The 13,514-nt window shown below is 36.9% G+C and overlaps 1 protein-coding gene across 1 annotated transcript in view; it reads right to left on the minus strand.

The window, feature by feature from the left end:
* Positions 1–13,514, minus strand: part of LOC108675211 (cadherin-23) — a 61,654-nt gene that overhangs the window by 22,779 nt on the left and 25,361 nt on the right. Inside the window, exons 11-15 of the mRNA XM_047883937.1 lie at positions 11,497–11,504; positions 10,167–10,289; positions 9,165–9,313; positions 7,915–8,075; positions 6,194–6,343 (exon numbers count right to left, since the gene is read on the minus strand). Coding sequence (XP_047739893.1) covers positions 6,194–6,343; positions 7,915–8,075; positions 9,165–9,313; positions 10,167–10,289; positions 11,497–11,504 — 591 coding nt within the window. The remainder of the gene's footprint in view (positions 1–6,193; positions 6,344–7,914; positions 8,076–9,164; positions 9,314–10,166; positions 10,290–11,496; positions 11,505–13,514) is intronic.

Genomic DNA, 13,514 nt, shown 5'->3' on the forward strand with positions numbered 1-13,514 from the left:
ACTATTAACGTTTTTAATTCTACTATCACTTTAGGTTTTTGGTATTGTTACGCATGAAAGACCATTTTCACACAGGCCTGAGTCTGCTGTAAAGGCTTTTTACTAATTCTGGCAGAGAAAGGCTACTTCAGTTCCCGGAAGACTGGTTCTCAAGTCTCGGCATGCATTAGAAGGCCATGAAACGTTCTTTATTTTCAAGGAGTGGCAGACACATCCTTTAGTCAGTCCCTTCACTATCCTTAGGGGCTCTCCGTACACCTGGGGCTCGAAGTAGAAACCATTTAGTATTAATTCAAAGGAAGTTTTTCGAAGATGGAAACTCGGCAAGTTTTGATGACTGTAAATCTTGAAGTTTATATCGATGACAAGCTTTCCAAGATGTTTCTTCATCGCTGGCGTTCTCAAGCTGAGACTGAGGGCTTCCAAAGCTGACATGGACGATATGGTAACTTTCAGAGTTCGAAGCGCCATCATTCCTTTCAAACCGGAGCAGCCTTTTTCTCGAAGTTTCCCATCAAATTCTCGAAGAAGTTTCGTTCCGTCCAATATGGAAATAATTTCATCCAACTTATTAGATTCTCCTTTGCAGGTGACATGTGTGTTCTGGAGGTTTGTTAGAGATTTAACGACTTTCGTGATACTAGGTTCAGACCCAGAAAAAAATATTTCTTTTGGAGTGAAAACGTTTGCTTTGATCAAGGCAGCCGCAGCTTCATTCCGTTTTGCAGAATTTGGGGATGGACTCCAAGAAGGTACAGTCCCAAGGTGTTTCCTCGCGTACTTAGCAAAAGTAACGTGGAAATTAGTTTCTAGCAACAAGATATGTAAGTCACACAAATCAGGGTCACGTTTGAAGTGAGTTTTACAGTAAAGAGAACATAAGAAATCGAACTCGTTTTGTGGAGCCTCACGGATTTCCACGATGAGAGAACTAAGGAAAAGAATGGTTTGCGTATGCCGACCACATACTTCACTCTCCATGAGAATGGGGTAGTCAGCCAGGGTTAACCGTTTCCTGAACGACCAGATTTTGTAGTCCAATTCACCTGTAATGTGAACAGCTGTCAAGAATTCTGCTAATACTTTATGAACAAAGAAAGGCTCACGCGTCCCGATGTTTCCCATAAAGGGGTGAACTATTTCTGAACATTTCCCGGGCGCGTTGAATGAACTATTCACTGGATCCTCTCCGCAGCGGTGGCAGAGCATCAACGCTGCCTTTTGCTGCATACGCGAGAAGATGGAATTGTACTCGTGCCACGTGGAGTCGCTGGCATTTATCAAACTCTCTAACTCGCGATCTACACTCTTTTGGCAGCCTTTGTACAGGTAACTGAAAAGATGCCCCATCGTCCTGAAGTCATTCACGCAGGTGTTGTCATCTCTCCAAACCTTCAGCAAATAAATCAATGGTAGTGGGTAGAGAAGGTAGACTTGTTTCTTATAATCCAGAGACATGCTGAAGCGTTTGCAAATACTGTCCACTGTCGAGTCGCGGGGGAAAGCGCTAGCCAGTGCATTGCAGGAGAACTGACGTACCTCGGCCTCGGTAAATGGGAGAAGTTCGGTAGATTGAAACGTAGTCTTGCGATTCCGTAACATTTGCTGGATCGCTGGGGTAATTGGCGTCCGGCAAGTGACGATTACTTTGTTCTTTCCAAGCTTTCTCACCAGTTCGTTCAAGGCTGCTTCGCATTCATTGGAAAATTCTGTGTCAACATCAAGCACGAAAAGAGTATTCACTTTACTGAGGCAGACAAAGGGATCGTCAAACAACAGGCACCCAGGCAAGACTTCATTTCTGATGTAAGTGGCGTAGGAATTTCGCACAACTTCACTAGAAGGGAGAAAGAGCACAATATCAAACTCTAGAATGTCTTCGAATACCGGAGTGTCAGATAAGAAATTTTGGAAAATTTGATGACCTAGAACTGTTTTGCCAGAGCCAGAAGGACCTGAAATGAGGAGAACTGGGTCCGCATACTGGACGATTTTTTCATTGATGATGCACTGGTCGGATTCGGCCATTGCTATCCGTGCATGCACTTCTTGCGATTTTAGTTTCTTTAATTGTTTCCCACCACTCAAAACCCATGCGCTTGTATTAAAAGTTTCATTAGATACTTTTTGCACATTGGCTTCTATGGCCTTCCGGCTTTTCGCATGCAAAATTCCCATCACATTCTTACTCAATGAATCAAGTTTTCTGATGCCCACCATCATGTCGTTGGGGAGAATACAATCCTTCTCGATTCTCATGAGTACATTACGGAGGTTCTGTAAGGTTCTTCGTGAAACCAAGTCCTGATAGAGTTCTTCAAGAACTTTGATTTTCTTTCGAAGTTTGTCTCTTTTGAGGGTTTTTTCTTTGATGCCATTCCTTGTCGTATGAATTTTACTAGAGAGATTGTCTTTTCTTCTAAGAGTATTTCGGGTGTTGCGCTCGGGGTCATGATGTTCGCCTTGCTGCAACTGAGAAATCTCTTCAGTAATGAGACATACCGCGTGAGTCATGGGTATTTGCGACAGGTCTTCCTCCATGCTCTTCAGCGACGAATTATCTTCGGAAACTTTACGAGACAGTTTACCGTCTTCTTCGTGAAGGTAGCAAAGTTCTTTTTCGATGAGCGAGTGACAAAAAGCTTTTGTTTGCTCGTGAACTTTGTCCATACGAATTACCAGCAAGTCCAAACTCAATCGTTGAATGGGTTCATGGCATATTACGTAGTTGAAATGTTTGAGTTCTCTAAAATGTTTCTTCAAGGCGGGTGGCCAAGTCGTGGATGCAGTTAAGGAAAAGCTGGATTCGATCATCTTTTCGATTTCTTCAAGGAACGGCAACACGACTTGTTCATAGGCCACCAGGAGAAGCACTCGCTTCTCGTTCTCAACCACGGCTGACACGCGCACCGTCATCGTGATTTAAAATTCCGGAAACCAAAGTTTGGAAGATTCTAGATGAGGAGGAAAGTCCATGCAAAATTTCTCACTCAGTTTTGTTTTCAGATTCTCCAGATAATAAGATTTTGTTGCTGCATTTCATTATAATCTATCACAAACACGTATTTTCGCAACATAACGTTTTGTTCTGCATCTATAACCGGATATAATTGTGAAAACACCGACTACATTATTTGCTATTAGTATTCTGAAAAATATAAAATTGAAATTACGATAATCGCACATCGCGGCATACAGGGGCAAAGAACATAACTTTCTATACAACATTGAAAATCTCACTCGGTATTTTCGAATTGTCTGATTGCATGAAAGCGTAGCAAATTTATTTCGTACTGGGGCCATGCTTTCAAAAATCGTTACGAGCTCCTAATTCCGTCAGCCAATCACTGACGGCTTTCCAAGTTAAACCCACCAATCACAGATGAAAAATCGACCACTACGTGTACTTAGGCCATTAAGTGTACTCAAGTGAGATTTGATTGTAAGGCCTCTGCCCTTCATTGGGATCGGAGCGACACTCGTGTTCCGGACACTCAGGAAGAGCTTCACTCACTATCTCGACGCCCGCCTTCACCACACTATTTCATACCCTGACTACACTTACTATATACACATGCCTTATCTGCAGATTTTACTCTTATCAGTTAGTTGCTTGCTTTCGGTGGAGATAAGGAAGTAAATAACGCATTAGTAACTTATTAAATTCAGGTTTTGCTTTATTTCGAATAAGCTTTAGAGTATTTCGATGATATATGAAAACATATGAAATCGAATTAAATCGGAGGAGTGAATTTGGAGATCGGGTGTCTGACATAATTAAGTTAAATAGATTTAAACGGTTGTCAAGAAGTTTTACAAGAGATTGTAAATTGTGTAACAAATCTGCACTTCGGTTCTATTCGTGTATCTCAATTTGCTCAATTGATCGGAATTCCTGAGGTTTGTGTTTAAAGTGAACCTCCTCCACATATATTGCTCAGGGTAACGCTCAAAGATTAAATTGTAATAATTTCGAATTTGTTATGCCCAATATCATTTTCTAGCCGGGAAATATACACGTAAAAGCCAACTTTTTATTCCGGACTTTAGCTTATTCCTGAACAGCCTTTATAGAAAATAAATTGAATGAAAAAACAAATATTCAAGAGAATACCTATTCGACACCTTATTATGTTTCCGATGATAATCACTGTACAGAAATATTACACATCACCCTGCATATTTCACTGCGGCAAGCGCACTAAAAAACATAATAATTCGATGGCCATTCATTACGAACACTAAAATCACTGCCCATAAGTGTATAATTTCCACAAATGAATTTCCTCGGCATCCAAAAAATAACAAGAAGTTTCTGATGAAATCTAATAACATCACCGCGAGTAACAGAGACTTTAAACGAACATATGCGCCTAGTGAAACAGCAGACGCAATATGAAGCTGTACGTAATGCACACATCGATATCACTAAGAGTTTTGCGATCTGATAGCGATGTAAGAGTGTGATAGCCAGGTGCACATCACACGCATCACCGCCCACTACACGATAGCTTTTTTTCATTGTTAAGTCAAGTAATGACACAGAACACGACGCTTTAGTTACTTGACTAGCCATGGAGTGATGTTCGCGCGAGACAAAAATGTTATCATGCGATGACAGAAGTCAAAGGCTGGCGACGGCAGACATGATTTCAGGAACGGCGCCTGAAGTCCTTTTGATATGAGATTTTTTATTTATTTTTTTATATATTTTATTTCTGATTTTTTAACGATGAGATCGCATATTAATAATTTCAATGAATTATTTGTGGGAATGAGTAAACCTGACCTGAACAAAGGAACGACTGTTCATCCACGTAATCCGGAAGATATTTTATCCTCTATTAAAAATGATTTTCTGTTGGAAAGTAGCGAACAAAATAATTCTACAAGGGGTGTGAGTCATTTTTTCCCTGCTACATCTTTCCTGAAACATCATGATCATATAACACTTTACATATTATTTATCACGGTGCCTCGATCAATACACGTTCATTACGAGTGTAGTTAATTTAAGCCTGACCTGAATTAAAATTAAACTGATCCATCCTCTAGTCATGAATATTAATTTTCCTGACCTATATCAGGATAATTTGATATAAATAGCCCTGGATAACTCATACTCGAAACGAATTTCCCGACTCAAGTATTCCAAAGTAACCTCATTAAGTGTTTGACCGGAATGCGATCACGGACGTCGTACACTTCGAGGAAGTATAAATAGGTTTGAGTGTTTGAATAATTGGGTATAAACACAGGAATCATTGGGTATAAACGCAGGAATCATTGGGTATAAACGCAGGAATCATTGGGTATAAACACAGGAATCATTGGGTATAAACACAGGAATGATTGGGTATAAACACAGGATTCATTGGGTATAAACACAGGAATAATTGCGTATAAACACAGGAATCATTGGGTATAAACAAGGGAATCATAGGGTATAAACACAGGAATCATTGGGTATAAACTTAAACATGCTTCAAGCAACTGCGTTCATTGAAGAAATCAACCAATAGTTTGCATTGGTTATCGATGACCTGATGTCACAATCACTGCGTTCATTGACAATATCTTGGCGGCGGCAGATATAAAATGTTCATAACTCTTGCAATAGATATTACCTATTGAATCATTAGTTGTTCACTTTTGTTTGTACCTCATGCTTTATCTGTCAAAACACTGTCTAGTGAAAGTATCGCTGTTCATTCTTACGAGCTTGGCGAGTGCTACTGGTCCAAAACTAAATTTAATTCAGTGCTCCAACTAAAATGACAGAAACAATCTTCTGCCAAAAACACAAGTTTACTGTCAAAACAAATGTTCTGCAGCAGATATTTAACATGGTAATAACATTAATTGTCGCTGTCCTTATCGGCCATAAATTGAAGCACATAGATATCGTATAAGGCAGACGCAGCAAGAAAAAAATTAGGTTATTGCGCTGGTGTCTCGGCTGCGTAATTTCGATACGATTTTACTGGCTGCACTCATACGAACAGCACGAATAAGTTCGGCTGCATTCATACGAACAGCACGAATAAGATCGGCNCACTCACACGAGTGCCCGCCACTCCCGCCACTCACACGAGTGCCCGCCACTCACACGAGTGCCCGCCACTCGCACCACTCACACGAGTGCCCGCCACTCCCGCTACTCACACGAGTGCCCGCCACTCCCGCCACTCACATGTATGACGGTGGTGCCACCAGGAGTGTCCTCGTGCACCGCCATGTAGTAAGCGTCCTCGCCGAACTCAGGGCTGTGGTCGTTCACGTCGCCGACGTACACGACGACCTGACACAGGCTCGACAGCGGCGGCGTACCCAGGTCTGTTGCCTGCACCAGAACAATTACGACTTTAAACATCCTTAAATGGGTCACGTCAAACATCCTAAACTGGGTCAAGTCAAACATCCTAAACTGGGTCATCCAAAACAATTACAACTTCAAACATCCTTAACTGAGTAATTTCAAACACCTAAACTGGGTCATTCAAAAGAATCACAACTTCAAATATCCTAAACTGGGTCATGTCAAACATCCTGAACTGGGTCATATCAAACATCCTAAAATGGGTCATGTCAAACATCTTAAACTGGGTCATGTCAAACATCTTAAACTGGGTCATGTCAAACATCCTAAACTGGGTCATGTCAAACATCCTAAATCTGGGTTATGTCAAACATCTTAAACTGGGTCATGTCAAACATCCTAAACTGGGTCATGTCAAACATCCTAAACTGGGTCATGTCAAACATCCTAATCTGGGTCATGTCAAACATCATAAAATGGATAATCAATCACAACTTTAAACATCCTACATAGAGGAAAATGATTGGGTAATTTTTCCAAATAATGACCGAATTTTTCACCCCCACATCACGAGCCACGAGAGGCGAAGCACTGAGACGGGCAAAAATAGGTTGCGATGACTCACATAAGAGCAAAAAGTGCATCGTGATTTGGACAAGACCCTCGAATTTATCTGAGTGTACGAATATAATATCATCCTTATAACATATTTTTTTATATCTATGCGATCATAATAATGTGATTCGTAAGACCTCCGCCTACGGAGATATTATCAGGTCAATTACCTCTACTAATAATGAACTTAATCGATATTGGTCCTTATTAGACACATAATTGGTCCTGTATTAAACACGTGAAAAAAAACTTAATCCATGATAGCATTAGCCTTAAGTAAAAGCACAAATTAAGCATGTAACTATACCTATGAGATTAATTTTAATCTTAAATCCCTCGATAGTAGCGTACTGCCAGGGCCGTCGATAAGGGAAATCCAGCAAAGTTGGTCTTTTTATACTTCAAAAATAATTTACTAAAACATCAAACATATGAAAACTGCCAATTTTTCATATATCATTTCAATATTAACTTGTGTGATTGGGGAAAGAGATAAATCAATTTATTATCGAATTATTCTAATTTAAAATTCCACATCGGGGTTGAATCCCGGTTATAAAGAACACTTGCATGGTCGAATAAAATTGTGACCTACTTATGGCAATTGTGACCTACTTATGGCAATTGTGACCTACTTATGGCAATTGTGACCTACTTATGGCAATTGTGACCTACTTGTGGCAATTGTGACCTACTTGTGGCAATTGTGACCTACTTATGGCAATTGTGACCTACTTATGGCAATTGTTATCTACTTGTGGCAATTGTTATCTACTTATGACAATTGTGACCTACTTATAGCAATGGTGACCTACTTATGGCAATTGTGACCTACTTATAGCAATGGTGACCTACTTATGGCAAATGTGACCTACTTATGGCAATTGTTACCTACTTATAGCAATTGTGACCTACTTATGGCAATTGTGACCCACTTATGACCTACTTATGACGCACTGATAACCCGATTACAACCCCACCTTGACGGTGAGGTTGAAGAAGCGAAGAGATCCCTCAGGTTTGAGCCTCTCGTAGTCGAGGGGACCTGAGGGTCGCAGCTCTCCCCTCACGGCGTCCAGAGTGAAGTTCTGCTGAGGGTCGCCACCCACCAGGCTGTAGCGAACCTCGTGGTTCACCGTACCTAATTGGCGCGAACCAAAGTCAAGGTTTTTATTTTTCCACTGTTTAATTTAGGATTTAATTGACTTCCTAATGCTAATTGATTTCCTAATAATTGATTTAATAATTGAAATTAATTAGTTTAAGTGTCGCCGCCCATTAGGCTGTAGCCCACCTCGCGGTTCACCGTACCTAATTAACGTGAACCAAAATCCAGGTTTGCATTATTTTAATTGTTTAATTTATGGTTGCTAATTGATTTCCTAATAATTGATTTTATCCCTAATTGGCGCGAACGAAAGTCGAGGATTGCATTATTTTTACTGCTAGATTTATGATTTAATTGACTTCCTAATGCTAATTGATTTCCAAATATTTGATTTAATCCCGAATTGACGAGAACGAAAGTCGAGGTTTGCATTATTTTCACTGTTTAATTTAGGATTGCTAATTGGTTTCCTAATAATTGATTTAATAATTGCTAAAAATTGATTTAATTGTTATATTCAACAGAAAATAAAACCCAGGTGATTAAGTGTGCATAGTAATGCGCAAGCAGTAGATTTCATTACTTCGAGAATTTGATTTAGACTTTGAATTGTCATATTAATCAAAAATGAATATCCGGGTGATCGGTAGAAAAGTGAGATACACATAGAAGATGGTATTAAAATAACATTATTTTAACTGTTTGATTTAAAATTTGAATTGTAAAATTCAACAGAAATTTACATATTAGTGATGCAAAAGGGAATGTTCATGTAATAGAGTTATTAACATGAAAGAAAATAATATGCATGAGAATAGAAGAATACGTTATATTATTAATAACCATGTATCGCTCGACGATTCTTTGATAAGAAATATTGTGTCTTAATATAAAAGAATCATGACGATTCAAGCAAGTAAAATTCAACATGCATCGGAAAAATACCATAAAAATATTAATATTATTAATATTGATATATATTTTTATTTTTTTATATCAATATTATATATTAATTTTATATTAATATATATAATATATCATATATTAATATAAAATTGTTATATTATTATTAATAAATACCATAAATATAAAAAGACGCAATAATATTGATTAATTGCCCACCATTAGCATCAGCGTCGCGCGCCACGACTACGAGCGGCACTGAAAAGTCCGGCGAGTTTTCGTCAATTTTTGCCTCGTAGCCGCGCTCGCTGAACACCGGCGCGTTGTCGTTCACGTCCACGATGATCACGTGAACGCCCACGGTGTTCCTGCGATACAGACAGTAGCGTTCAATAATCAGGAAATTATCGTTCAAGTATCATTAAATTATCATGAAACTATCATTCCGTTATCATTCGATTATCATTCAATTATCGTTCAAGTATAATTCAATTATCTTTCCACTGTAATTAAATTAGCATTCAAGTATAATTCAATTATCATTCAAGTTTAATCCAATTATCGTTCAATTATTATTATATTATCACCCAATTATTATCGTTCAATTATTATTCAATTATCGTTCAATTTATAATCAAATTATAATCATTCAATTATCATTCATTTTCCGCTCATTGCAGGAGAATATCTAGACGTGCATATATATTTATTTAATTAGCTCGTTTATAATTAAAGAAATTTATGTAATAAAAATACTTAAGCAGAAATAGCAGTAATTTTGACAAGCAGTTGCAATATTGGACACATGACCAGGGATTTGAAAGGCATCGCCAGCTGGCCCGTAAAATCGACAACTGCATTTCTACACTTAACAGATATTTTTTATTCATGATAAATTGGTAAAAGGTTGTAAAAAGAAACTTGACTAGGGAGTTGAACGGAATTGCCAGGTGGTTCGAAAAATTGATAACTGCATTTCTTCAACAATGAGATATTTATTCATTTATTCAACATAAAGTCGTTAAAGGTTGTAAAAAGAAACTTGACTAGGGAGTTGAACGGAATTGCAAGGTGGTTCGAAAAATCGATAACTGCATTTCTTCATTATAGTGATATTTATTACTCAAAATGAAGTCGTAAAAGAAAAATCAATAACTGCATTTCTTCACTAAATGGATATTTATTCATGATAAAATCGTAAAATATTGTGAAAAAACACACCTGTTACCGTGTCCATTGTCATCCCGCACCTCCACGGTAACGAAAAAGTCGCTCACTTCTTCCCTGTCCAGCACGGCGGCCTCCTTCAGACGTAACGCTCCTGTTACAGCGTCCAGGGATAGCCTGGTGGCAACACTTGACAATTATTATGAATATTATGTATTATAATATAATATAGTGTAATATAATATAATATAATATAATATACTGTTGCGAATGCTTTTTTCGATTTATATTTAAAGTTCATTTAACATTTTCCGTCAGATCTAACTGATCAACGGGAAATGTTAAAGCCAAAACTTATCAAGTTGGCTTTATGTTTGGCTAATAAAAAATGAGGTAATTTGAATAAGTAAAATATGTTTACAGTGTACCGGTATATGCATAAAAATGCAGAATTAGATACTGAAGCAGATCAAGCAGCCCGGGAAGCACAAAGAAGCAACAAGATAGTAGCACAGATAAGATAATATTTGATTCCGAGAAACGAATACGGTACTTCGTTCGTTTCTTGCTCGTTTCACAGCTCGAGTGTGACTCACGAAGACGTTCGTTGTCGAATCTTTGACCCACTTTTGATCGAACTTTCGATGAATTAACAAACGTCGGAGAGTAAAAATGAATGCGTGAAAATTCACATCATGAATAACATTCTGAAAATACAAATCTCATTCAATGATCGATCAATTAATAGCAGATTAGTAATTTCAGTTGTTAATAGTACTTAATGATCGAATATAGTAATTTCCTTCATTAATCGCACAATTAATAATTGAACAGTAATCTCGTTAACCAATCGTTCTGTTGATAATCGAATGGAAATGTCTTTCATTACATTAATCGTTCTATTAATAATCGAATAGCAATCTCATTAATTAATCTAACCCCCGGCGACAACTGTTTCCGTAATAAGTTTATTATTGATTAGGTTCGCTTATTATGTTTTTATTTATTATTATACTTTTATTTTCATTTATTAATATTTTTGAGATCAATTTTCATATTATTTAATCCTTTAAGACAGATTACATCAGTCCATTAATTTCTACACTCTTTATAAATTTTCGCTACGATTTGAAACGTTTGAAAGAAAATTCTGAGCCGAAACACCATTTAAATTTTTCTAAAATTTAAAAACAAATGAAAATCAAAGAAAATTAATTATTTTTTCCTCAATGAGAAAAATGTGAATTTATAGGACATTTTATTAAATTTTCAATAATTTATTAATTTTTGATTGATACAATTAAATGATATATTTACTTGAATCATTGAAAAATATCTGCGCATCATCATGGATAAATGTGCTAGAGTGAGTGCATATCCTGACCGTGAAACCTGATAAAAAGGATTCCAATCATAATGAATAAGACGCAGCAGTTTATGCAGATTCATTATTATAGTGTACAAAATATGAAAATTTAGAGATAAGCGATCATAAATCAATTAGAAGGACACAAAGAAATGATCCATGGAGGAAACGATGACGTGGCTTGGACGATAACTTGCAATGGTCATTTATTAAGTCATATTTCATATCGGAAAGCGAGTAGAATTACAAAAGAAACAAGGCTAGACTTTAAACAATGATATATGGACTCTAAATTACATAGGCAAAAGAAAAAGTCATATAACAACGAATAGCTTACGGTTATTAATAATAATAACACGAAAATTCTTTGTTATTTATCACGCACTAAATTGAGCCTATAAATCACGTGTTACAGAATGAATAATGACCCAGCACATGCCGCTGTTTATCTTTAGTGATTCCAACATAGAGATCATTGTTAATTTAAATGTTGATAATCTCTACTTAGCAATTCATGATCTTTGTTGATAATCTCTACTTAGCAATTCATGATCTTTGTTGATGATCTCTGCTTAGCAATTGATGGCCTTTGTTAATGATCTCTACTTAGCAATTAATGGTCTTTGTTAATGATCTCTGCTTAACAATTAATGATCTTTGTTAATGATCTCTTCTTATCAATTAATGATCTTTGTTAATGATCTCTACTTAGCAGTTAATGATATTTGTTAAGGATCTCTGCTTAGCAATTCGTGATCTTTGTTGATAATCTCTGCTTAGCAATTGATGGCCTTTGTTATTCATCTCTGCTTGGCAGTTAATGATCTTTGTTAATGATCTCTGCTTAGCAATTAATGATCTTTGTTAATGATCTCTACTTAGCAATTCATGATCTTTGTTGATGATCCCTGCTAAGCAATTAATGATCTTTGTTAATGATCTCTACTTAGCAATTAATGGTCTTTGTTAATGATCTCTACCTGTCTCTTATACACATCTAGATGTGTATAAGAGACAGCGCCCGCACATGACGTGTAATCAACATCAAATGCTATGTCAACGCCCGCACATGACGTATAATCAACATCAAAGGCTATGTCAACACCCGCACATGACGTGTAATCAACATGAAATGCTATGTCAATCAACCAATTAATCTGCACATGACGTCATGTTTAGATTTAAAGTTTCATGTTATTCGGAAATCTGTTTGCTGTGAGCGCTGGTGCCATACTTTCAAAACTCGCTAAGTGAACGTAAGTATTTACGCTCTATTTTCTTGTCCATGATTGGTGGATTTTGCTTGAAAGGCCGTCAATGATTGGTTGATGAACTTACGATCTCTTAACTTTTATTGAAAGTATGGCCCCTGGTCATTATAAATTTTACGTACCCAGTCCTTGTCTTCGACGATTATCAAGTTCTAGGGCCAGGAAGAAAGATCAATCGTTTAAGAAGCGTCGTATTTGTTACAAGTATCATTTTATCTAGTTGTAATATTTCAACACTAATAATCATCTATGGTATCCAAGTCAACATTAATTGTTGTAACTAACGCTAGTTAATAGGCAGTAAGCAGCCAACATCACAGCGTGGATGCCTCATTAAGTATGTGTTCATCGTATGGTTTTTTAGAAATTTATTATGATACTCAACACCTGACACAATATAATATACTATCTTTATAAAGCCACTGCCACAGTTTATTTTTATTACGTACTAAAAAAAACAATTTGATCAATAACCTCCTGGAAAGCAACATCCTCCAATAAGGAAAACAATATCCTGCAATAAGGAAAACATCATCCAATAATGAAAGCAATATCCTGCAATAAGGAAAGCAATATCCTCCAATAAGGAAAACAATATCCTGCAATAAGGAAAGCAATATCCTCCAATAAGGAAAACAATATCCTGCAATAAGGAAAGCAATATCCTGCAACAAAAAAAAAAACAATATCAAAACAATATTTACAACAATTAAAGCAACAACCTCCAATGCAGAAAACAATATCCTGCAATAAGGAAAACAATGT

This window comes from Hyalella azteca, unplaced genomic scaffold (genome assembly GCF_000764305.2).
Source record: "Hyalella azteca isolate HAZT.00-mixed unplaced genomic scaffold, Hazt_2.0.2 contig14089, whole genome shotgun sequence".
Classification (NCBI taxonomy): domain Eukaryota; kingdom Metazoa; phylum Arthropoda; class Malacostraca; order Amphipoda; family Hyalellidae; genus Hyalella; species Hyalella azteca.